General features: G+C 35.6%; 1 protein-coding gene across 1 annotated transcript in view; it reads left to right on the plus strand.

Moving 5' to 3' along the window:
* Positions 1-1,973: 1,973 nt before the first annotated feature.
* The window catches only part of LOC145678713 (uncharacterized), a 117,584-nt gene continuing 92,842 nt past the window's right edge, over positions 1,974-26,715 (plus strand). Inside the window, exon 1 of the mRNA XM_081749140.1 lies at positions 1,974-2,130. Coding sequence (XP_081605266.1) covers positions 2,104-2,130 — 27 coding nt within the window. The 5' untranslated portion in view covers positions 1,974-2,103. The remainder of the gene's footprint in view (positions 2,131-26,715) is intronic.

Below are 26,715 nucleotides of genomic sequence, written 5' to 3' on the forward strand. Positions count from 1 at the left end.
TTTAAGCAACTGTCCAAGTTTTTAAACCAAAATCAGAAATCACTTTATTTTTTAAATCATATGATCCAAAATTAAGGGAGGTACTATGAAGTTCTAAAATTTTCAAACTTCCTCCGTTTTGAAACAGTATTACGGATCGGATTCGATATTTGTAATATGAATGAACTGACCAAATTTAGTTTTAATACATTCACTTTCAGGGAAGTTACTGTATCCACGATATATAAGAAATGGATTCTACTATTCTAGAAATAGATTGATAACTTGAGATCTCCGCAATATGTATATTAAAAATCCCACTCAAGCTTATTTCAAATCAGAAATTATAAGGGGTCACTGGCAAGAGGATGTGATAAAATGGTGGTCGTAATAGGGATTAGGTTGAGAACCACTGCTCTAGGGCAGTTCCTATTAACCGTTCATTATTAGAATGTATTCTAGACATTTTTTCTTTTCTGATAGAACATTTCAGGACATTTTTGGACTTACTAAAGAATGACCAAAAGTCGTTTATAAAAAATGTACAAAAACATTTATTTTTTGCAGTGTAGAGTCAAAGATTCTATCTCTCCCTATATGAATTGAATGCTATATATGAAAATATATGAACAAATATATTTTCCGTGAGTTTGAAGTTTAGTGTTCCTTCCCGTGAGATTGTTGGTCTACAATTTAAACAAAGATATAAAATATGTGAGTTTCTACTGGGTATTCAATCCGCTTTCGTACCGGAAACAACAACGCTAACCACATGACTAGTAAATTTTCATTGGATATTTTCATTTTCTATAATTTTACTCATCATTCCAAAAACATTTGCATTTTTTTTTCACTCGTGATGTTTATTATTCATCCGTAGTAAAAATGGAATAAATTTCATATATTAACATTTCTTATTTTCATCTCTACTTTCAAATGCATCAGAAAAATTTCGTGTATTATAAATACTATGATAGGTCAGTAAAGAGGCTAATTTTGACAATCAGAATTTTACTATTATTATTACTCGGGCGAAAATTTTCGGGCACCAGGCCACTACTTTAGCGATAGGCATTTGGTCTTTGCCTTCGAATTACAAAGAAAAAACGGTGATCAAAATATCTGATTTCGCTAATGGATTCAGACCTAAAGTTTTGTACCCTGTTATATTATTATTATTATTATTATTATTATTATTATTATTATTATTATTATTATTATTATTATTATTATTATTTAGCATATTTCCAAGTATAATATGCAAGATCAATTTACCCCAAAGTCAATCAACAAGGAACAACAACAAAAATACCGGGTTATATGGACCGCTCTGATACCAAGTGGTGTAATGTAAATCGCACTAAGAAAATGTTATTCGATATCAACATTAGAAAATAAACTTTTTAATTGTGTCTCTGGTTGCAACCATTAAAAAAAAAAATGTGAATTTTTCATCAGATATTGAACTTTCAAGTTCTCTTCTGAAAAATTTCCATTTTGGAGTTGGAATTTCCACTTAACATTCTAAAGGTTCATTTTTAAAGGTAACATACTAGCATTCACCTGATGGAACTGAGTTGAAACTGGAAAAACCTCAATCAGAATGGTTGACCATGTGTCCATGAACCTGAGATTTCCCGATTGCAAAGTATGAACGCGGAACTCTAACTAGCTAACGCCCACTTATTGCATTATTATTATTATTATTATTATTATTATTATTATTATTATTATTATTATTATTATTATTATTCAACTGAGTAGCATAGCTTTTGACGTATCTTATGTAAACAGCCCTGTATACATCAAGTGTATCAAAGAAGAAAGGTTACACGTATATGCATAGGCTATGTATGTGTATGTAATGAATGATGGATGAATATGTTATGTGATATGTTTGAGACGTGATATGTAGTAGTGACCACTACCTACAGCGCGGCCTTGGCAGTGACCACAGTTAAGGTCAATGGAAGATGTCTTCGTTGACTCCTCCACTTGGGTTCTCACACACTCCAAAGGCTGTTGGATTATGTGCTTTGTGCGAAAGCCTTTCACCGGTTGACACACATTCGCAGCTGATATAGAGGAGCGTCGACCGCGGCGGCCACTCATCCGCAGCCAACCATGGGGGCGATCGGAGCGATTCTGATGGTGAGTGCCTTCACAGTGAAATCATACTTTGTGCTGTACAAGATTATGGGACGTTTGTGCGTGTTAGTGTGATGTGTTGGATTTTTCCTATTGTGTTAATTGTGTAAAAAAAAAGGAAGTGTTCTCTTCTACGTTGTGTTCGACTTACAATGAATATTTTAGTAAGTCACCCAAAACATTTTTTTTACCACACAAATCTCAGATTTGTGACCGAACGTGACCCAATGAAGTTTTTTTTTTCTATCTATATTTTCAGCTATATCGGAATTTTATGAAAAATAAATTTGTTAGAAACAAAAATTCGCTGCCGAAAATTTCTACTCTAGAAAATAATATGGAGCCTTGCTTCATGCTTACTTACGAAATTGCTAAAAGCAAAATATTCTGGGAAAAACTGTGCGAAAATCTTAAAAAAAATTAATAAGCTGAAAATATGTTATACAATTCTTGCACTTTCGGATTTCAGCTTACTAAGCATTTTAAAGAATGAAATTGGTGGCGTATGATTATTTGTGCTTACTAGTTGGACTAGAATTTCGATAGATTATCAAATACCGGTAAACACTAAAAGCTAATATTTATTATAAATCTAATATTCTTTAAAATATATGAATAATGAAACCGATTAACTTCTTCAGGTTAACACTTGGTCTTCTGCGTTTCATGCTTTATTAGCAACAGATGCCCCCCGTGTGGCTAAATAGTAGCGTTCTTGCCTTTAGTCTTGCGTTCTTGCGGGAGAACTGTATGTTAGATATGTAGGGTAGAGTATTTAAGAATATGTTAGGTTCAGACCGAATGCCACTAGTCAGCATCGGTGCTGGGGAGAGACGAGTTAAACTATAACAAACCTAACCATTAGGACTGTTAAAATAAAAAAAAAAGATTAAACAACAAAGTTAAAGGAAATTTATCTAAAATAATAAAATAAATATATCATAAAGTAATAATTATATTTATTTCCTTCCAAGTTTCTAAAATTAGTAAATAGTCTGTGAACTAGTTATAGTTTTATCTCAATTTCCGGAATAAAAAAAACATAAGGTTTGTGTTTATACTTAAATGTCATTAAATGTCAAATCATATACTAGCATAAAAACCTCAATTAGATCTAAATATTTGTGTTTAATAATTTTTATCCAATTTTGTGATTGCATACTAATTTTGAATTAACATGCAGAATAAAAAGTAAATTTAATATATTTTTTTAAACAATAAGAATATAAATTTGAGCAGCTGCAAACGTTTTATTCACATTGAAATTACTTTAAAAACTAACAAAAATAAGTCAAGCTATAGTCGTAATTTTTGTGCAATTGCTACACATCTTATATCAATTTCTACATAAGGAATCTAGTAAGTGGATAAATTAGATTTTGAGTTGTCGCAGAATATGAGTATATAGTACTGCATAACAATTAATATTTTACGCGACATAAGTTTTCTACATAATTCTATACATAACAGTTTAAAATACTGCACGAACCATAAAAGTTCGGTCTAAAAGCATCTAACATCCTACCTTAGAATTCGGTAAACATGCTTCGAGAAGCAATATTAACACAAAAAGTCATGTTATAGTAATCATGTACGAGTTACTTCAAATAATAGATATTAATAGCCCCTGCGTTGTGTTTTTAAATTCTGAGCTGATCATGATGAATGTGAAAAAATTAAATATTTTCCTTTGTCAATATAAGTACATGAAAACAAAATGTTAATAAAGCCGTACAAACCTTAGAAGACTCCAAAAAGACCAAACACTTTATATTTAACACTATTTCTAGTCTTAAATGACTATACCACCCTATAGATATTTTGTAACATTACAATAAGTTTCTTATGCCTTCGAACACCTTTACAAGTTTAACTTATAAACGAGTGAATGTTAAATTATTAAAATTATATGTCCACTCATTAGTAAGAAGTCAAAAATTTGTTTTAAGCGTCCATTATTTTGACCGTATAAATTTAACGAGATCTGTTCTAAACAAGAAATTTCAGGAAACATTCTCATTCAATTAAGAGTTAGTCTTTATTATCTTTATTTTATTTTATTTTATTTTGATTAATAACTAGAGGGAAGTGTTCTTTCTGTCTAAAATCTAATTGTGTTTAATTTTGCTCAGGATGAAATGAAATGAAATATTTCAGTTTATGTCACGATTATGTAAGTTATTCTAAGGGAGATGGCTTATTAAGGAAAGTGAAAGATGATGAAAGAATTGGTGGAATGAGAAAATGGGAGGAAAGGGGAGTACTCCGAGAAAATCCACGTACATGGGGTAGTCTACCACAAACTAACTTGGCCAGGGGTCGAACCAGGGATCCCATATACCAGACGTAAGCGCTCTACCATTAAACCACGGTGCCCCGTATATAAGAATAACAAGAAAAGTTACATACACATTGTCAGTAAATTCTTCAGTTTATTGAATATTGTGGTAGTACATGCATAAATAGCAGTTTGCATTTTTTCATTATTATTCTGTCGTTGGGAGAAGGATGCAAAATTCTAGGGATGCGGAAAATTTCGCCACTTAAAATCTATGAATTAGCCTTTCTCCATTATTAAGTTACTGAGGGGTGAATCAGGTAGCACTATTGCCAGCAGTTTCCAAAATTAATTAGAGTAATTTATATGTTATTAACGTTTGAACTGGTGGTATGGGGAAAAACAATTAAACAAATTGAGTCAATTTTGATCTGGCAACTTTGTATCCCTAATTCCACATAGTATGTAAACTATCTGTGTTCATGGATTGCAGTGCTAAGTGTTCTTATGTACTCCTACACCCTACCTCTACTTCCTGTGGTGATTTCGGACTTAGGTAAAGGGTGGCTATACTATAGTCAGTAGCTACATAATCATTTGTTATATATGAAAATATTGATACTTTCTCTCATCCTTGTGTATACTGTACATGCGAGGAAGCTGTGTTGGCTCATTGATGCGTGAAATTTGAGTCGTCGGGTCCTTGGTTCGATCCCAGCTTCCGCCAAGAGGACTTTGTGGTGAACGAACACCGTGTACGTGGGTTTTCTCAGAGTTTTCCCGTTTTTACTCACTTTCGTCATTCCATCAGTATCACCTCCTTTAGCCTCGTACGTTTAAATTCGAAATTTTTAAAAGTTGAAACATTAATTTTCAATGTGTCTATGAACTCCAATGATGTGAATGCGACCCTTTCACCTAACAGCAGTAGTGTATTTTGTATGAGCAAACTTATAGGTTTCATGATTTATTTCGAGGGTGGATGGGTAATGTAAGCACAATACCAACATTGCTTACTAATAGCGCCTAGTTTCAAAATCCGGCTCTACAAATTAAAATTACACGTTTAGTAAAGGGTCTATCGGTTTGCCATAAGGACCAGACTGTGTCACGTGATCAGGTCAAAAGTCACGTTGCGTACTAAATTGAGCTTGGAGATCCCAAATCCAGATGTGAAATATTTCAAGCACGTAACTTCCGCGTAGGGTGCCCTGGGTAATTCGTAGAAGATGCATATACTTTATTATTATTATTATTATTATTATTATAGATTTTACTCAAACAACTTGAATTCTGGCAATGTTCTATCCATATTTACCTTACGTGCTATACATCGTTTTTAAGCTGTTCATTATGTCTTTGCACTAAGCTTTTAACTGGCCACCTCCTTATTATAGTTTTAGAGATATGTGAACGACTTTATTTTTTCATTTATTTTCCATTGATTTTAATGTTCATGTTTCGTAACTTTTTACTATGTTCCATCCATTTTAGAACAATTTGCTTTTGGAATATAGAATCTGCATAGTCCCTTCTATATTTAAGCTGAATTTCAGCCATCTCCCACAAAGTCTGTTTACATCATTGAAACCGGATAGGCCTTTACAGATTAAACAATGTAAGAGGGTGCACAACCTGACTAGTCGAAGCAAAATTGCAGATTTCAAAAAAAAAAAAAAAAAAAAAAAAAAAGTGCTTTAAGAACCATACTTCCGTGACTAATACTTGGAAATTCCGTATATAATCATCCTTACATCTTCCTTTCACGCCTTCTCCATAAGAAAAGAGAAGAAATGCGTGCTATTTACTGCAGTTTTCTCTCCAAGATCTATAACTTATGCATGCAGTTTCTTTTAGAGAAAAAAAAAAGTCATATGCAATTTTTACGAGAGGAAAAGACGTACAGAGACGCTTTAAAAAAAGGCGTCATTTCTTATGTTTTCCTTTCTTCTTCCATTTGTTGATGATAGAAAGAATACTTAAAATCTCACGGTGCGTTATTTTTCTCACTCATCCGTCCGTCTTCCGCCAATCCGGCCATAAATTTACACAACATGACGTAATTTTCATTTAAATAAAATTATATTTCTCATTTGTTTTGTTTCCTTGTTTCAGTCCTTGTTTAATGTGCGAACAGTAGAATAAGTAACACTGCTATAAAGTGCGTAATATTGTAGTTCTTTTCTTAAAACGATATATGTGGTTTTTAAACTGTTATTTCTTAGTAATGCTGAAATCTTCATACCAATTCATCGCCTTCTCTACATCCCGGTGTTGGATTTAAACTATAATCTTACATCATCATCTGGAATATATATATATATATATATCCAGCTTTGCTTTTATAACGTAATTTGATTAAAATATTCACTGAGGAAAACAATACTATATATATATATATATATATATATATATATATATATATATATATATATATATATATATGAAAATGAAATTTTTGAGTTTTACGTCCCACGGTTATGCCGGTTAGGCTAAAGGAGACGGTGATGATGAGAGATGAATGAATTGGTGGAATGAAGAAAGTGGGAGGAAACGGGAGAACCCCGAGAAAACCCACGCACACGGTGTTTGTCCACCACAAAGTTCACTTGGCGGGAGCAGGGTTTGAACCCGAGACCCCAAGCACCAGAGGTGAACGCTCTACCACTGAGCCACCGCGTCCCCATATATATGATGATTGACGAAACGGGCACACGATATTAGTTCTTAAATAAAAAGTATTGTTTTGCTCAGAGACTATTTTAATGTAATTTAAGTAGTTTTTGATGTTCCATCTATATTTTATTAACTTCTCTATCGATTTGCTGACCCTCCAAGAAATTATAACCATTTTGTTAACGACAAAAAGTTTCAACAGGTTCGAAAACGAAAATGGTTATGACTGTTCAGAATGTCAGCAAAATAAACGCAAATGAAATAAAACACGTATGAAACAACAAAAACATTTCAATTGATATATGTTTACCTTCTTATAACTTCACAATGTAGAATGTGTTAAATTTTTGTTACTTTTATGCATAAACCCTTTTATGTTTTATCCAAGTGTGAAGTAGTTGCGCATACGGTATCTTAGCAATTTCAAGGAAAAAGTAATTAAGAAAAAATCAGGGCTAATTTTGTACATGAAGTTACAAAACGAGATAAGAAGAATATTGAGACGAAACGAAAAAAAAGTTTTATTTTTTCGAGAATAGAGACGAGATAAGATTATACTTCTACAAAATTTACGAGACATGGCAAGGAAATCTTATTTCTTATCTCGTCCAGTGTCTCGAGAAAAACTAAATGTAACAATAATACCTGATCGAAATATCCTAACAGCACAGACAGTAGACCCAACAGTACGAAGCCGTAGGCTTTCAAACTGCCAACGTTGGTCCTATGTTATAATCAGCTACTTTGCCAGTCATTTGCCAACCAATTTTACTGCTAACGTAATCACTATGGAAGAGGTCAAATCGGGATTAGAAATACGAGCTCAATACTGTTGGATAAATGTTGGCACCAACATATTTTATCAACTTATTTCAACTTTATTTTGGCAATTACCCCAGCAATTCCCAGCCGTGTCGATCATTTGCCTACGTAACCTTTCAACCTTATTTTCTTCGTTACCCATCTCCAATCATGCCAATCATTAGCCTAAATAAGTTCTCTACCTTAATTTGGCAATTACCAATTCCCAATCATGCCGATCATTAGAAAACATAATTTCTCTACTTTAATTTGACTGTTACCAATTCCCAATCATGCCGATCATTAGAAGACATAATTTTTCTACTTTAATTTGGCAGTTACCAATTCCCATCCACGCTGATCATTAGCCTACATAGTTGTATTTTTCAACTTTGGTAGGTCCAAAATAGATATATGGTAAATTCCATAAAGGGGGTTCAAGCATGCCATTGCATATCCTTTCAGAATAAACATGATATATAGCAAGCATTAATGCTTCAAAGATAGGCTATTTTACCCACCAAATTTCGTTTAGATCCGTCCAATAGTTACCGAAAAATAAAATACTACAAACAAATCGAACCGAGTCAAGTCAGTTTGTGGTCGAGCTTGTCCACCAAATATAGCGATCTCTATTCCTTAGACCATTTGTTAATTGCCCAGCAAACTTGGCTCAGATCCAGCCAATAGTTGCCGAAAAGTAAAATGCCACGTATACACATACATACTGTATATACATCTGAAGTGAAACTATTAACTCCCGTATACTTACTCCGGACGCTAATAAATATGTATTTTTTTCATATCTTGCTCAAGGGAAGGGTTTAAAGCCCGAAACCCTCGTCCTTTGCTTAAGCCACTGGTGTTGATATGGTAGATAAATGTAATTAAAAGTTGAATAAAATGCTGTAATAAATAAATAAATAACTCCACACAGAAGGAGTGAATAAAGACCAAACTTGTGTTTATGTGTAAGGATATTATTTTTTAGTTATTTATTTATTAGATAGTAGTGTCAATTACACGCTTTTCTGGGTTAAAATAAGAAAAATTACTAGTATGTTCCGTTAGTTAGTCACTTTTTACTATTACTGAAGCGCTCTCTGATATCGGTCATTTTCAGTCATTTTAATGTATCTTTGGATTCAAACGGCATCAGAAGTGTCACTGTTCATCTCAGCGACCCCGAAAATTATGGATTCAATGCTAACATCGGTCATTTTCGATAATTTTTATATATCTCACCCCTCCTCTTTCCCTAAGTTGCACTGTCAAAGTGAAAGCCATCCCAGGATCGAACCTCATCTATGTTTAAAATTTGATCAGGATCGGTTGGCTAGTTCAAGAGTTAATAAATCACATAGTCACTTTCAAGTTCATTTATTTATTTATTACACATAATGGCTAAAAGGAAACGCCTAGTTAGTTGTTTTTACTAAATTACTCTGTTCCAAAAACAGTTGTGAAAGAATGAAGAACTGTCAATCATCTGCAAACACAGTGAATTTCCCAAGAAACTGTTTTTTTTTTTTTTTTTTTTTTTTTAATCTTTGTTCGGTATGGGCAAAAAAGTCGTTAGGAAGTATAATGTAGATGGTAAGGGAAAAGCAGACAGGTAATAATTTCCTTGTTCACGAATAAGACATTACGGACGATTACATCAACCGCATACTCCAAAGTCATTAAGCGACCGACCGCCGTCTTCCTGGATTACAGCTCTTCGCTCTACGCTTGTTGTCATGGGTCTTCATTGCATATAATTTGAATAAACATCATGTTCTGCAAACATTACATATAATATACTTGATGTATTGCTTAGTCAGTGGCGGTTGAATAATGGATTCTATGGGAAGGTTCATATAGCATTATAATGGAGTTTGTTAGGTGCTTTTTTTTTTAAATCATTCTAGTTGTACTTATTTTAGGATGTTTCCCATAAGATATTCTTATTTTAAATGACTCTATTTTGAATATATTTCTCAAAACTACTAGATTACTTCTATAATATTATTAAGGCTTAACGAGAAAGATTCCTAAGTTAATATATATATATATATATATATATATATATATATATATATATATATATATATATATATATATATATATATATATATATATATATATATATATACCAATTTGATATATCTCATTGCGCTGATCGTAATGATATGTGTGAATGTAGATCCTCATGCGTAGTTCTTGAGAAAATGTAAAAAAACTAATGTTTTCGTAAATCTAAGAATTGGTGATGCCAAGTAGTGTAATTCCAGGAGCTCCTTCGTGACTATGTGAGTAGCGCATGCAATTTTGGCGCGGGATACCCTGTTTCGATTCCCGGCAGGAGCTCATATGGTTAAGATCTCACGATAAGCTGTAGGTCCACGACTCATAGATATAGCTTCGCTGCTGAACAGGACGCTAAACTCAATTTCTGTAATCCAATGTAACTCCAAAATTGAAATCTTCCAGGAGAGAATTTTGAAATCTATCTTTTTATAAGTGCAATTTCATTCTCATCTGAAGATGGGAGGACTGCAGAAGGTAACGCCTTCTCTTGAGCCATGGGTATTCGTTTATTTGCAGTTTTCGTTCGGAGATGGGTAACAGGATTTATTCATTGATCGATTTTGGCTGTTTACAACACAAAATTTCAAAATACAAAATACAGGCCAATACAAATAAAAGAAGAAAAATGCTTTCTACAACAAGCAATGAATCGTTGAAGTGTTGAAAAGGCATCTTGATTCTATGGTAATAATTCAGAAAAGAAATCAGTGAGGACGGTGTATTTCTTGAACATATCTGGGGAGGCTTTTAGCTTTGGCATGTAGGTGCGTAGCGTGTGTACTACTTTGGTCAGGTTTAAATCCTTCAGAAGTTGAAGAAGTTCTTTAATATTTTGTATTATGTTTTCAGATGATGAGTTATCATCCGCAGAAATCTTCGATGTTGAAGCTGCGATAGTCTGTGCGTAATCTTCAACATCTTGTGTAAATAACATTAAAAGAATGTTTTTCACTATCAGTATTAGTAAATAAACTTTCATAATTGTATTTTCTTGGTTACAACTATAAAAAATATGAATTTTTCATAAGATATTGAACTTAAAAGTTCTTTCTTGAAAATTTTCCATTTTGGAAATACATTACTTGGCATCCAAGCTTGTCCAATTGGCGCTCTGCGATAACCACGCCATCTGTTAAGGTGAAACTGAAACAGATGTGTATATTTTCATTCAGCTCTTTATCGCGACACTTGCGAAATAGCAGTGCACAATAAGGTTAATGAGGCATAGCCCAACATTATGATTAAGCTATAAACTTTAATTTTTGTCTAATTACAATATTATCCTAAAATGAAACGTATGTAAATTGATAGACCACATCAAATTGAACAATTATACGTGCTTGTTGCTAAATTTTCATGCGTAGTTTTTGAGGAACTCGACCAAAACGAATTTTTATGGCTCTGGAAGGAGACTCTTTTGTTGCCAACAATAATACAGTCGTTTCAGATTTTGCTTGCGTGTGGGTGAGCAAACACTAGATATCAGTAGATTTTCAGGTTTTCCATTGGTATACTGTCATCTTATGGATTAAAATGTATACAAATATCGAACTCAGAGTGGAAATCGCCCCCTGGAAACCCAAATAACGTCCCTGCCTTCTCCTAACGGTGTCACACATATATATCTAACACTTACGCACATCTTACTTGTTATATTAGCCTTACATTATTAATGTAAATCAGTTTTACCACGTTTGCATTGACCTAGAGTACGGAAGTGAATTACAAGCTATAAGTTTGTGCAACTAGTATTAGCAATGTAAGTTACGGTAGTTAAATCAGTATTCTGTTTCTTAAAATACTAGCAACGTGTATGGAACGCTTGCAATTTAGAAGCAAAAGTTGTAATTTTTGTAATGGAAGTTATCTTTTTGTAGATTTGAGTATATGTTGGTAAAAAATTGAGTACTTTATCCCAGTGGTTCCCAACCGGTGTGCCGCGAAATTTTAGAACTTAAAAATCATGATGCATTTAATAATTAGTTCAAATAAGTTTTGTACCAATTAACACCTCCAGCCCACAGCAGTAATTCTCAGGGTATTACAAAGGGGAAAAAATGAAATGAAATCTTTGAGTTATAAAGTTCTACGATTATCCTCTTGAGGCTAAGGGCGATGATTATTAAAACAAATGAATGGCGATGGAAGAATTGATGAAATGAGAAAGTGGAGGAAGAGAGAGTACCCCCGAGAAAATCCATGAGCACCATGTTCTCCACCACAAACTTACTTAGCCGGAAATCGAACAAGGGACCCCATGCACCAGAGGTAGGCGCTCTACCACTAAGCCACTGTGTCCAAAAGGTACTACAAAGAGTCACTAATTCATACAAACATAGTTTTCTACTATTATAATGTATATTACTATTAATAAAAATCAAATAAGTATGTCACGATGCCATGGGCAGGGGCGGATTCAGGGGGGCGATCGGGGCAATCGCCTCCCCCCCCAGGAGAGGAAACTTCCTTATTTTATATATAAAAATAAAACCCATCCCAAAGTTTGGAGCCCTTAAAAGTAGCAGTATGACAATCCACCGCTCCCCCCCAGAAGTCGGTCCTGGATCCATCCCTGGCTATGGGTGTTCATTAAAGTGTGTCGTCAGTCTATATAGGTTGGGAACCACTACTTCACGTTATAATAAGTTGAAATGTTGCTGAAGTAGACCCTGTTTTATATACAACGACTGACGTTCAATATAATTTTATTTTTTCATAATCGATTTTTCTAATTAAGACATTAGTATTCAAAATAAAAGTCAATAAAATAAAGTAATTTCAGTTTTTTTTTTAAAAAAATCTAAATTTAATTAATTGAGTTATCTGCGACACGTGATTCATTCTGGGAAATAATTTGTTGTTTTAATAACTTAAGCACACAATACTAGAGCTGGGCAATAGTAGTGTATGCAGAACTTATCAACGTAAGGTTCAAGATGCGAAGTTCATATCGTTTCAGGATTTTTCTACATATATCTTAACGTGGCGGTTTATTTTGGAGGGAAGTTAAACCCAGAAAATAAACCATTTGCATACGCCATGATTGTGCAAATTGTTTTATTTTGACTATTTTAAAGAATAAAAATGTTGAGTTCAAATATAACTTCTTTAACTTATAATTAACAAAATTGTCAAATTTCTTTCAATGTATTTTAAATTAACCATAACTATACTACGTACGAGTAAGTTCATTGATGAGAACTAAACACGTTGCAAATATAAAGGTAACCGAGAAAGTTCTGTCACTTTTTCATCTACCACCTTCGAACATCGATATGTCACTTAAGACGTACCTGGAAGATCAAAAGTAGTCTCCATCAGCATCGACGACCTTCTGCCGAAGTTCTGGAAGGCCATGGATTTTATCGCGGTAAAACTTGGTGGGCCGTGCAGCGAAGAAGGTATCAAGTGCATTTTGCACCTTTACTAGGAATTTGAACTGGTGTACTCTAAGGTGATTGTCCAAGGAATGGAACAGGTGATAATCGGACGGTGTAATGTCCGGAGAGTATGGCGGATGCAATAGTTTTTCCCATCCAAGGCGTAGAATGGTGTCCCGGGTCATTCTAGACACGTGGGGCTCAGCGTTGTCCTGCAACAGGAGCACCCCTTTGCGATTCAAAAGTGTTGGTTCCAGAGTTTTGAGTTTTTCTTGAACACGGCTATGCTGCTGACAGTACACAGTTGCATTGATGCTTGACCATCTTGTAGCAGTTCCCGATGCACGATGTCGCAAGCAGTCCACCAAACGCACAGGAGGACCTTCTTTTGGTGCAATGCTGGTTTCGGCTGTTTTGTAACCGGTTCATGGGATGCTAACCAGTGATGACGGTGCCGTGGAGCTTCGTACAAAACCCACTTCTCTTCACATATCAATAGCCTGTCCAGAAATGGATCCTACCTGAGACTAAACAGCAAACGAACACAGGTATCTCCTCGCGTTGCCTTCTGGCTAGGGGTGTTCGATAAGGCTGAGGACCATCGAACTTCGGGACTGAAAATTTATCGAGTTGTCATCGGTTACTCGAAACCTTTCGAGTATTTGAAATTATCGAAGTTTCGGGTATTATCGAAATTTCGAGTATTATCGAAGTTTCGGGTATTATCGAAATTTCGAGTATTATCGAAGTTTCGGGAATTATCGAAATTTCGAGTATTATCGAAGTTTCGGGTATTATCGGAATTTCGAGTATTATCGAAGTTTCGGGTATTATCGACATTTCGAGTATTATCGAAGTTTCGGGTATTATCGGAATTTCGAGTATTATCGAAGTTTCGGGTATTATCAAAAGTAGTGATGGACAGTTCGGTTCCTTCACCTCTCCAATGATTCCTTCTTGCAGCCAAACTAGTCAAACAACTTTTTTTATCTGATAAGTTATTGTAAAGGAAAGCGAGTAGAAAGGAAAGCGTGCACAAAGGGATTGCTTTTTGGTCCCCTCCCCCCCATACACACACAGAAAGCGTTCATTTTTCCCTGAATTTTATCTCTTGTTTGTTATTTACTAACAGCTAGTGTATTAGTGTTGCCAGAGATACGGTCTTAAACGTACAAATATGGTAATTTGCTCTTCATACAAAATAGTATATGCCCATCACCTCAACCATATTAATCACGCACGGTGTTGCTAAAATGTTATAGCAAAATTTTATTTTTAAGCCAAATGTATTATCTTCTGTCGTGTTTGCTTTCCCTTAATGGCCACTAGTTCACACATTGCCGCAATCAGATATGATGATGCTTTGGGCGCAAACTCTCCCTTTAGCCTTTCAATAAAATAAATGTTAGTCAAATCAGTGGTGATTTCAGGGGTTGTTTAGGAGGAATATTTCCACACAAATATATCTCTGATCATGTTCACCGTGGTTTACCAGTATTTTTGCTACTTTCACCCTCCGTGTATTCAAAATCTCCCGGGGTAGGATTACCATAATTTCTGGATATTTTTAAGAATGGTGTGTCTGTTTATTGAGAAGTTAAGAAAAGTCTAATCTTAACTTCCTAAAATGCTTATGCTCATTTTCTATACTTAAAATATATTTTTTATATTATTGTCTTAATTATTTTCCTGAGTAAAGTATTCTTGCGAATAACACCTTATCGTTATTGATTTTTTCATAAATATCAGCACAAGACAGAATTGCAAGCCAAGCAAGCACTTGACCGAACACAGCAAAATTTCCCAGTCTTCCATTTTCCCTAAAATTTCGGGCATTAGTTAATCCCAGACAATTTTCCGGATCGGGCTTGAATCTAGGACGTATGATAAGACTACGCGGGGGAAACCTTGAAATCATCACTAAGTTTAATGAAGGTGAAAAACGGAAATAAATCTATTTCCTCGACAGTGAATATACAGTGTACCATATGTTCTATACAGTTGGTTTGTACATTATGATGAATCCACACACTAGCGGATCCAGAAGCGTCGTTTGGCGTCGTTAGATTGCTTCCTGGACGAATAATGTAGGTTTTAAAAACGTAAGATTTTTGCATCAATTTAGAATAACGTGGTGCATTATTTTATATAGAGTGTTTCAAAACAATACCGCCAACGTTTGGGTTGCCATATTACCTAATTTTAGCGGATACCACCAGATTTTCAGGTCTTATATTCGTCCCCCGCTTAATTATCTCTTAATCATGAAAAACCACCCGCTTTTTCGGATTGGAGAAAAATCTAAGACGACTTTGTTGATAAAGTGTTGTTATATTCAACGTAAACCGCTACATTTCTGTGTTAATCTCAATTGCGAATGGACAGATGACAGAAACAACATGAACGCAAAAACTGTCAAATTATTACTACTGGTTTTGTACAATATAAAAGACGTATCATGCGTAGAATTTTATGATAAGATTTTATGCCATCGAGATTTTTTAAAGGAAGTTAAAGGGAATGAAAGATGTAAAAAAATTTGGCATAATCATACACATTTTGGTTCAACCCATGAATACTAATGTATGATCTCATGGGTGCGTATTTCTTTGATAACATTCTGTCCAGTTCAACTGAACACGTCTATGTTGTTACGTAATCTATATGTTCAACTAGTCTTTATATATTCAGAAATGATTGCAAATTGAACCTACGGATCCTTAGCATATTGTTTAGATTAGATTCATTATTAGTATTTTCTTCTTTTAAAATGTTTATACTGTATTTCATATATTGTGAAACTGTGGTATTTTCGTATGTTAGTATGATTTCAAGTAGAAATCTTTGAAAATAATCAGAAATTTTATAAGAGATGGACCAAGACTCCTAAATATGTTTTAGCTTTCTTATGATAAAAGTTTAGAAATTATTTTGTATTCCTTAGAGAGAAAACCGTATGAACAACATCTGCCATATATCGCTTGCTTTTTTTTCTTTTTTCTTTTTTTATTTTTATTTTTTATTTTATTTATTTATTTATTTTTTTTTTTTGAAAACTTGTCTTAGAGAAATCCTTATTAGAGATATTTTACTGTAATACTTATTTAATACTTACTTACATTTGTTGAACTTAATAAAACATTAAAGGCAAAAACTAAATTTTCTTTACTTTAGTTTTGTTAGAAAAGTACATTGGAAGTGTCACTTAACAAAGAAATCACTAAAAAAAATGGTCAGAAGAATCGTCAGTATTTCTAATACACAAATTCACATCAGTACTTACGGTTTAGAATCCCCCGCTTTTCTAATTTCAAAATATGGCAACCCTATCCTGAGACCAAGATAAAACAAAAAGTATAGACCAACCTGGGTGCACAAATGCTTCCTTTTGGAGTTATAGGATGCCGAAAACATGACTAAATGAACTTTATAGGTCCATAGCTCCAATACTATAGGATCTACCGTAGTCTGGTCAAGATTTTATTTAGGAACTCCTATCCAAATATCCAAGTTTCAGAATGATCCAAATATCCCATATGATCTTTTCACTGACATTTTCACTTCAGTAACTTGAACACACTTTCCAGTACTGTTTCAGCTTGAATTAGCAGTATAACCTTGTTTCCCATAGAGAAATCTGATTACAACCGAAGTGCAATGTAATCGTAATCGGTTTTAAAGACATTGGCTTCTTGTTTCTTAAAAGAAAGAAACAATGATAAGTAGTCTATTCTATGCAGGACACAACAGGAGAGATAGGGTCTAATATTTCTTTCAACAACTGCAAAGCAAGTAACTGCACGACCATCTTTCTTTCAAAGGCTGTTTGCAACAATATACGAAGCAACTAAAAGAACTCTTGAGGAAATAATGTTTTCTATTTTTCCTTAAGAAGTGATCGGAAGTTATTTTAATTTGATATGGAAATTGAATCAGAGCCATTGAAATGTAAGTCAGAGGATGTGTGTTTTTCTCCTTTCCCCTTCATCCCTTTTGTCCCTCCCTGGTTCGATCCCCGACCAAGTAAGTTTGTGGTGGACAACATCGTGTCCATGAATTTTCTCGGGGTACTCCCGTTTCCTTCCACATTCTCATTCCACCAATTATTCCATCAGCATTCACTTGCCTTAATCATACTTCTCCCTTTGCCTAACAGACATAATAGTAGGTCATTAAACTGGAAGATTTCACTTCATTTCATTTTCCTTTAGTCTTCATTCTGTCATATGTAAAGTTCTCCCTTGTGCATAGCATCATGCCATGAGGGCATGTAGGGAGTGTGTCCTCAGTCGTAGATGAATGTGGTGTTGTCGGCACCACGCTTCGGCCGCATCCCCCCCTCCCAGGTACGCATTGAATCTGAGGTTGGTAATACCCAGAGCCGCACGGCATCTTATGCACAAAATCAAATATCGTAAAGTAACGAAGAGCAACAGATACCTGACATATGCATTTATACCAATCCTCTTTAAAATCGGATAATTCATTCAAAAATTATCATAGCTTTCACACACCTACGCCCAAAGCAAGAACAAATACTTCAATTCGGGAAAAATCCCCTTGTGGTATGGCAACCAAAACAATAGGTGTCTGGTGAAAGCAAAAGAGAGCATTTTAAAACGAGTTCCATCAAAATCGGACAATCCGTTCGAAAGTTATCGTCGGATGCCACATGCAAACAGACAGACAGGACGGCCTGTAATAGGGAGCTTCACACCCAAAATTCTCAAGGTTTGTTTCACGACAATCTCAAATACTCGAAGGAATTCCAGCGCCGGAGAGTAAATTTTCGAAACGGAAGTTTGATAAGTCTTCAGCCTTATCGACTTTCCTTACCTCTACCTATATCACTAGCTGCCTCTATACAGAACTTTAAATTAAACCCTCGAAATCATATTAAAATTATTTTTCTGCCTGCCCCGTTATTGGCGCAATCGGCAAAGTGACTATTAGTAGACTAATGGTGTCTTGGATTCCAATTTCATTCAAGTGATGCATGTTTTCTCTTTCTCTTTCTCTCTTCTGACAGACTGCTTAAACCTTATACAGATCTGTGGGGAAAAAACTTTTCCTTCACTTCATTGCTAAGGAGAGAAGTTTTAAAATAAACACTCTGCATATATGTAATACATATTATATACAACTATGATAACCTCGAATTCATTGCTTCTTCCGAACACCCCGATAATCTCGAACTTTTCAAAATATTCAAGCGACTCGACAAATGCGATCATATTGATATATTTCTGTATTCGCTGCTTTCAAACAATTCGAGACTCTCGAAGAGTTCGAGTGTCTCGAAGTTGTCTAATGTTTCTTACATTTCGAGTGCCTCGAACGCTTCGAGAGTCTCGAACATTTTGGGAGTCCCAACATTTCAGGAGTCTCGATCATTTCGGGAGTCTCGATCATTTCGGGAGTCTCGATCATTTCGGGAGTCTCGATCATTTCGTGAGTCTCGAACATTTCGGGAGTCTCGATCATTTCGAGAGTCTCGAACATTTCGGGAGTCTCGAAAGTTCGATAATTCGATAAAATTAAAATTCTTTATCGATGAAACGGTTTTGAAATTTTATCGAATTGTTATCGATTACTCGATTATCGGAACAGCTCTACTTCTGGCCCGAAATCTAATCAGATGGCACCCAACTTGTAGGGCTTCCTAATTTCATGGATATGCTGCCGAATGATTTGTCCACTCACACTTAACTATAGTCCCAGTTCCTCACATGTCTGGCCACTGTTCGCCTCAATTGCTGGCTGAATATCTTCATTTAATACATGTGTTGGTCTTCCGGCACGGGGTTCGTCTTCGAGTGTTTCGTTACCTTCCTTAAATTTGTTAAACTACCGCTGCACTGTCCGCATAGTCACGACACCCTCACCAAATGCCTGCATATCTTCCACACCGCTGCAGTGGCGTTTGACTCCAGTTTCAACTCGTCCAACATACGTGCCTTTATGACGCTCTATGGAGGTCTCATGTTCACTCTGTCCTTACGCAAGTTCACGGTGTAACTGAACTGCCACAACCAGGTAAAATGTTGGATATACCCACACCAACAACTGACTTTCGTCTTATCTCTATTCGCCTTCAATTCACGGTATGAGGTCCAATTGAACACAGATCTGCAGTAAAAGCGACAGAACTTTCTTGGTATAAATTATAGATAATATAATTCTTTTTTCATTATCTGTACCCTTGTATCACTATGGCAAAAAGTTCATTGTACTTTTACAGTAAAACGCCCCTGTTTGGCCATCCTTGGAATCATAAAAAAATGTCGAACTTAATGAGGTAAGAATAGAATATCTCTGTATCCAAGCGAAAATAGCACACCTCTGTATATATGTGGTTCGACAGCTATGCTGCCCACGTAAGAGGAAGCACGTGTGATATTAGGTAGTATGAGTTAAAAGTTTCCACATAATGTTAAGTCGAAATTCTTAATACATGCTAGCTATATTCGCTCGTATTCCCTGAAATGGACATCATAGTTGTGAAGCTACGTAGATATAGGGATATGCTATAATTACTCCATTAAATTGATTGTTTTCTATGACACCAACCCAAGTGTGTTTCACTGTAGACGTTGAATAAGTTTTCTGACACGATAATAAAAGGATAAACAGTATTATAGTAATGATAATCGAATGTCGGTGTACCGCCTCCGAATAGGAATGAGGATACAAGGGCGATTACTATTCCTAATTTACATTATTTGCGACGTCTTTAATTTTGACCAACGAACTTGCTAGTACATGTTATGATTAATATAAAATACAGTGAAAATTTGGTAATTCTTGGTTCCAAAACAAGTTACAACGTATGCAAGTGGCCAATTTAGCGGAATAATAATAATAGGACATAGCTATGCAGTATTTACGAGTACGTTGTTCTAGACTTTAAGTGGCCATACTTGAACGGAGGCCAATTTAACAGATTTTACTGCAACTTAATATAGCTTGTGTGTTTTCTTAAGTGAAAGTTTTATTTGTTGCCTTATTCAATGTTCATTATCCTCAATTATTATACGAGCTTTACAAAGTTAATGACTATATCAGAGGAATCAAAAATACTTCCACAGAAACTGTGTGGAAGGAATATTACCTAGAAAGAAAGAAATTATTGTTTTCCTGAGGGGGAAGTTGTTTAATTGTGTGAGAGAATTACAAATGTTGGATATTATTAATTTGAAAACATTTTATGGCTGTGGGCGTTTCTCTTCCCATGTGGAGCACATGGTTTCATTCTTCCGTACTTTAACTAAAACAATATATACGCGATACTTCCTGCAAGTAGCAGAGAAATTAAAGAAATGTTTTTTTTTTTTCTTTTCATATAGCTTACGAGATACATTTGACTGCATACCGTATTCATTTAAATATAAATGTTAAATATTAAGTAACCAGGAGGGTTTTTTCGTATTGATTCTGATAAAGTAATTTCTAAGCTTAATTTCTGCTGAAGCACGGCATGTTTAGAGAGGTTTTGCTGCTTTTGACTGAGATCCCCACAATTATGAGAAGTGTGATAATTCAATGATGAAAACCTTCCAAGTTATGACGTACACTCAGATAAATGCACATTTCCAGATGGCCACCCTTGGATGGCCTTATTGATTGTTGTTATCTTGTTTGGAAGAAATGAGTCTAACTCTTTCCTTATCGACTGCGCGCAGTTGCCGAACGGAAGTGATATGGTGTATACCTAACTCGTTTGCAAGTTTATGAATATTTTCGACGGTCCGCTTCTACGGTGTTCCTGAGAAGCTCATTTTAACATGTGTTAGTCAGCAACGATGTGTTCGTTTTCCATAGTTGTGTCAATTTCACAAATTAATAGCGTATCATGTTTTCCTTCAACATTCCTGACCCAAATACGTACACTGCTGACGCAGTCGCGGTCTCGGTCTCGTAGTTAGATATACATACAGCATGTCCCAGTTTGAACTCGCAAAGGAAAATCACTAGCAATTGTGAGTTCTCCATGGTGTTTTCATAGAAGTGGACACCCTAGTCCGTTTTCTGAACATGTGCAGAGTTTGTGACATCGTACGCCTAACCTCAGTCTATCCATTGGTTAAAGGATGATTTTCTACTTAATGTAAAACTAGACATTTCAATCGCACCAATCCAATAGTGTGTTCGAGTAACTTTTCGATTTGTTCGTTACTTAAGTAATATCCCGACACAAGATGAGCGGTCAATTTTGACTAAAATAACTAACAATCATAAAAAAATAATAACAGGAGTGAGAAAGGTGTCGGAGCTAAATGGTTCAGAACCTAAACTATTTACCCAGCACGATTATTTAAATTGTTGCAATAATCATTTTCTTAAATTAATGTAATCGTCAAATATGGAATGTGGAATTATTTGAATTTTGTAACAGCACACCATTCGTCTTCTGCGTTTCTAGTAGATTAGGTTAGATAGTATGTTTAAGGCCATCGGACGTCCCGATTTAGTCCGGCCAGTCCTTTCTTTTTGCTCTTTGCCCCTACTTATATTCCACTGAAGTCGATAAATGTAAAACTCCCTATTTTTTTCTTAAACATCAGTAATTTTGTTTTACACAGTCATTGATATTTTTTCTTACAGAATTTACAAAGTTCATTGCTAACACGTACAATTTAAATAACAATATTATGCATAGTTTACTCACAAGCATTTTTGATATATATATTTAGGAATGGGACAACTACTCTATGACAGTGGCAAGTAAATCAAAAGAGTCTGAGTAGCATGGTTTATTATATACAATATTTCTGAGACTTGAATAACAACTCTAAAAGATAGAAAGCTTCTCTTCAGTGCAAATGTGCTGGTATGAAATCTGCATTGCAGGATGAGAAGTTAGTTGAGAACTGGAGATACTTCAAAGCTCAACATCATGCTATGGCAGCAACCATGTCAAATTTTAACAGCCTGTGAACGTATTTCTTGTTGTACAATGCTTAAAGTGACTTCAAAGAATAGCTGGAACGCTTACCACACTAATTTGCTGGAACGCTGTTAATAATGGGAATCAATAAGATTTCAGATTTGTTTTATATCGCATATTAATTGTAATTTGCTACATAAACCAATAATAATAATAATAATAATAATAATAATAATAATAATAATAATAATAATAATAATAATAATAATAATAATAATAATAATAATAACTAAAAGAAAATGTTTAAATGTTACTAAGAGACATATGTCAGCTAAAAACTATGTTCCGACAGAACGCTCATTTGCCAGAATGAAGTTTCTGTGCGTTCCTGACCACTTTAAGCATTGCTCTTGTAACCCGAGTTTCACGCTAAAGTGAACTGCTAATAATTGCTATGCGTTCCTAACTTTCTATCATTCCGTTAGAAAAATTGAGAAAAAGTTCCTATTTCATGCTCTTAAAGTATGACGATATGGGGTATGGCGATATTTTGGGGTTCGAGGTTTTGGAAGACGAGGTTTTGGCAAGGCGAGGTTTTGGCCCGGCGAGATTTTGGCCCGCGAGGTTTTAGCCAGGCGAGGTTTTGGCTTCGCAAGATTTTGACCCGCGACGTTTAGGGTGGCGAGGTTTTGGCCAGGCGAGATTTTGTCCCGCGAGGTTTTGGGCGGCGAGGTTTTGGCCCGGCGAGATTTTGGCCCGCGAGGTTTTAGCCAGGCGAGGTTTTGGCTTCGCAAGATTTTGACCCGCGACGTTTAGGGTGGCGAGGTTTTGGCCAGGCGAGATTTTGTCCCGCGAGGTTTTGGGCGGCGAGGTTTTGGCCAAGCGAGGTTTCGGCCCGGCGAGATTTTGGGCCGCGATGTTTTGGGAGGCGAGGTTTTGGTCCGCGAGGTTGTCGCCGCGTGGTTCTGGCCGCGAGGTTTTGTACCCAAACCATTTACAGGTATAATATGTAACATTTCATTACGCAGTAGTTAAGGGAATGAGCTAAAATATGTACTGACTTCCGGGTGGTGATCCACCTTAAGCAGGAATATGAGAAAGAACTATTACCATCAGAAATACTGTATAACAAGGCATCAAACTTAAAACTAGTGAGATATTTGTCCCTGGCGATTTTTGCGAAACTTCTCTATGCGTGGATGAACTCATCACAGATACATTCTCATCTTGGCGTCCATATCAAAGAGGAGGCGAGATCTGTGGTCACATTTTATGTTCTTCAATTTCTCTTTTCTTCGAAAGATAATTTCTTTGCGGAAGATCTTGGAAGATATTAAAAGTCTCACGACACAGCGGTTGAGAAACGCTAAGTTAGGACTCCAAACTAGTACAATGAGAAGACTTCTCCTCTTAATAGAAACTGAGATAAACTCAACTATAAAACCATCTGTTTCCATATTATACATTATTATTGCATATATCTTTCGATATACGGGGTGCCTCAAAAGTATCCCGACACAAGGTAACTCAGTTATTTATCAGAGTTACGACAAAATGTGAGAGAGGAAACCGTCTCCAAATATGATGTTTTCAATCCAAAGTGAAGGATTTTTTTAATCGGACGAGCTGTTTGGGCTGTACACTTAGGGACGCGCACGAGACGAGTCGAGACAGGATTTTCCTGACAAAATTCGAGTCGAGACACGGCTCTTCCAATAGAGAAATATACATTTTTCGAGTCGATACATCACTTTTACAGCACATTTTCGAGACGAGACAGCCACAAATCTTGTTTCGTGCACATCCCTATGTTACACTCTTTATATGCCCAATGTTAAATGAAAATACAACCTTGCCATTTACCGGGACTCATAACATAAGTGAATGAAGTTACTGTCTTTTAAGCTAACGTGTCAATGGCCAGCCCCCATTCACTATACTCTTAGAAAATTTATCCACCTCCGTTAAATGACAACGTTGCATTTTCATTTAACATTGGGGGCATAAATAGTGTACAGTCCAAATGGCTCGTCCGATTTTTTTTTTTAAATCCCCCACTTTAGATTGAAAGCATCATATTTGGAGACGGTTTCCCCTCTTACATTTTGTTGTAACTCTGATAATAACATAGAGTTACCTTATGTCAATGGACCTTTAAGATACCATGTATATTAAAAAAAAAAACTCTCTTAAAATCGAAATGAAATCTTTGGATTTTACGTCCCACGGTTATGCCGGTTAGGCTAAAGGAGACGGTGATGATGAGTAATGAATGAAATGGTGGAATGAAGAAAGTGGAAGCAAACGGGAGAATCCCGAGGAAGCCCACGCTAGGGATGGTACCGAGACCGAGACTAGTCTCGGTCTCGTCTCGGTCTCGTCTCGATAATTCGAGACGAGACCGAGACCGAGACGGACTTTTATATACCGAGACGAGACCGAGACCGAGACGGACTTTTAAATACCGAGACGAGACCGAGACCGAGACAGACCTCTATAAATCGAGACGAGACCGAGACGAGACTTAGGTCAGTCTCGAAAGTCTCGGTCTCGTCTCGAATATTGATATTGATAGATACTAAAATTGCCTTCACTCAAAATTTGTTTCGTTGCTGTGTTAGATAATATGAGAACGGTTGACTGATGTACATTGGCGTATTTCGGGTGTGGTTATCGGGCTCAAACTTCTCCCGAAATAAATTTGTGATAATTTTTTGCATTGCGCGTACAACGCAAATGTTTCTTACTCGTTCCTCAAGCCTCTCCAGAAACAAAATCCACTGCTGATGAAAATAGAATTCTCTCTCTCTGTCTCTCTCTCTCTCTCTCTCTCTCTCTCTCTATATATATATATATATATATATATATATATATATATATATATATATATATATATATATATATATATATATATATATATATATATATATATATATCTTGTCGCGGTGTCACCCAGGTCCACCCTGCATAGGTTCCCTTGACACAACTTTAATTTTAAATGGAAGTAAGGGGTGAGTGGTACCTTGTTCGATATACCTTGAAAAACTTAAAAGCGTTGTGGCAAAAGATTTTTCATATCGGGCACTGTATTCAAAATGGCCGATATGACATGTTGTCTCTATCAGATACAATAAAACGTGCAGTACCACTTATATGAAAACGGTTGAACATAAATGAACCGAACAAAAACTCAAATAGAAAATGTCATGTGGCACATCGATTGATATCGTCGCGGAGGCTCCCAGGGCCACCCTTCATGGGGGCCCAGGGGGCAAACTCAAAATTGTAAATGGAATTCGCTGTGCCCCATGGCATTTCCTATTTGAGTTTTTGTTCGGTCCATTTATGTTCAACCGTTTTCGAGATATCTCCGTGGAAAGATTAAAATGGGCCATCCTGTTTATATATATATATATATATATATATATATATATATATATATGTGTGTGTGTGTGTGTGTGTGTGTGTGTGTGTATATAGCCGTGGACCCAGTATATGATCAAGGGAGGGGCTAAACCATGGTTTGCCGCTTTATCCAGTGTAAAGAAAGTAGGATTGAAACCCATTTCATCCAGTGTATAACTGAGCGTTAAGGGGGGCTATAGTCCCTATAGCCCTCCCCTATGATCTGCGGTATATATATATATATATATATATATATATATATATATATATATATATATATATATAAGGTAAACGCGCCTGAATTCGACAGGCACCCGAATTCGACATACGTGTGCTTAAATGTTGTGAAATCAGCGTAAGATGTCATTCCTGCGATCGTGAATAGAAGTGGCAACATTATACGTCTTTTCTCGTGTGAAAAGTGTGGTTACAGTATATGAGTCATATGTATGGAGAAAAGAAGTACATTGTTGTGTGTGTGATACACTCTTCGAGAAAAAACACATAATCTTAAGAAAATCATAAGACGGCAAGTTATTTTCGTAAGACTTTTATTAAAGTTAGGTCTGCTTCAAGCAAATAGTGGTACTTTAATATTGTAAAGAAGTTTCAATCAGTGCGTTTTGTTTTCTTCTGTGAGGACAAAGGTTGTGATGTAACATGAACGGGAGGTTGTCGAAAACACGAGCCTTTATTTGTAACGTGAACCGAATTTCGACAAGGTTGTCGAATTCATGCTCAGTAGTGCAAATATAATTTTAGCTGAATATCTAAACGTACAAGTATGTTCAAAGTCTTTCATAAAGCTATTTGTTGCATAATTCTCCGATAGTTGTAGTAACCTCAGTTCGATATGGAATGTCGAAATCAGGTTCCTGCATGTCGAATTGAGGATCATCGAAGTAACTACTCAGTTCAGAAAATTTAAGTTGTGTTCTTTTGCCCGTCTGATAATTTCTGCATAATAATAAAACAATATTTGAGGCTGAAAAGAGATTACTACTGCTAATAATGCCGACTTAATGTTTTACATTGATATAATTGAAGGTGTCGAATTCAGGTACCGTAACTGTCGAAACCAGGTGAAGTGT

This window comes from Thermobia domestica, chromosome 2 (assembly GCF_964235325.1).
Source record: "Thermobia domestica chromosome 2, izTheDome1.hap1.1, whole genome shotgun sequence".
Lineage (NCBI taxonomy): Eukaryota > Metazoa > Arthropoda > Insecta > Zygentoma > Lepismatidae > Thermobia > Thermobia domestica.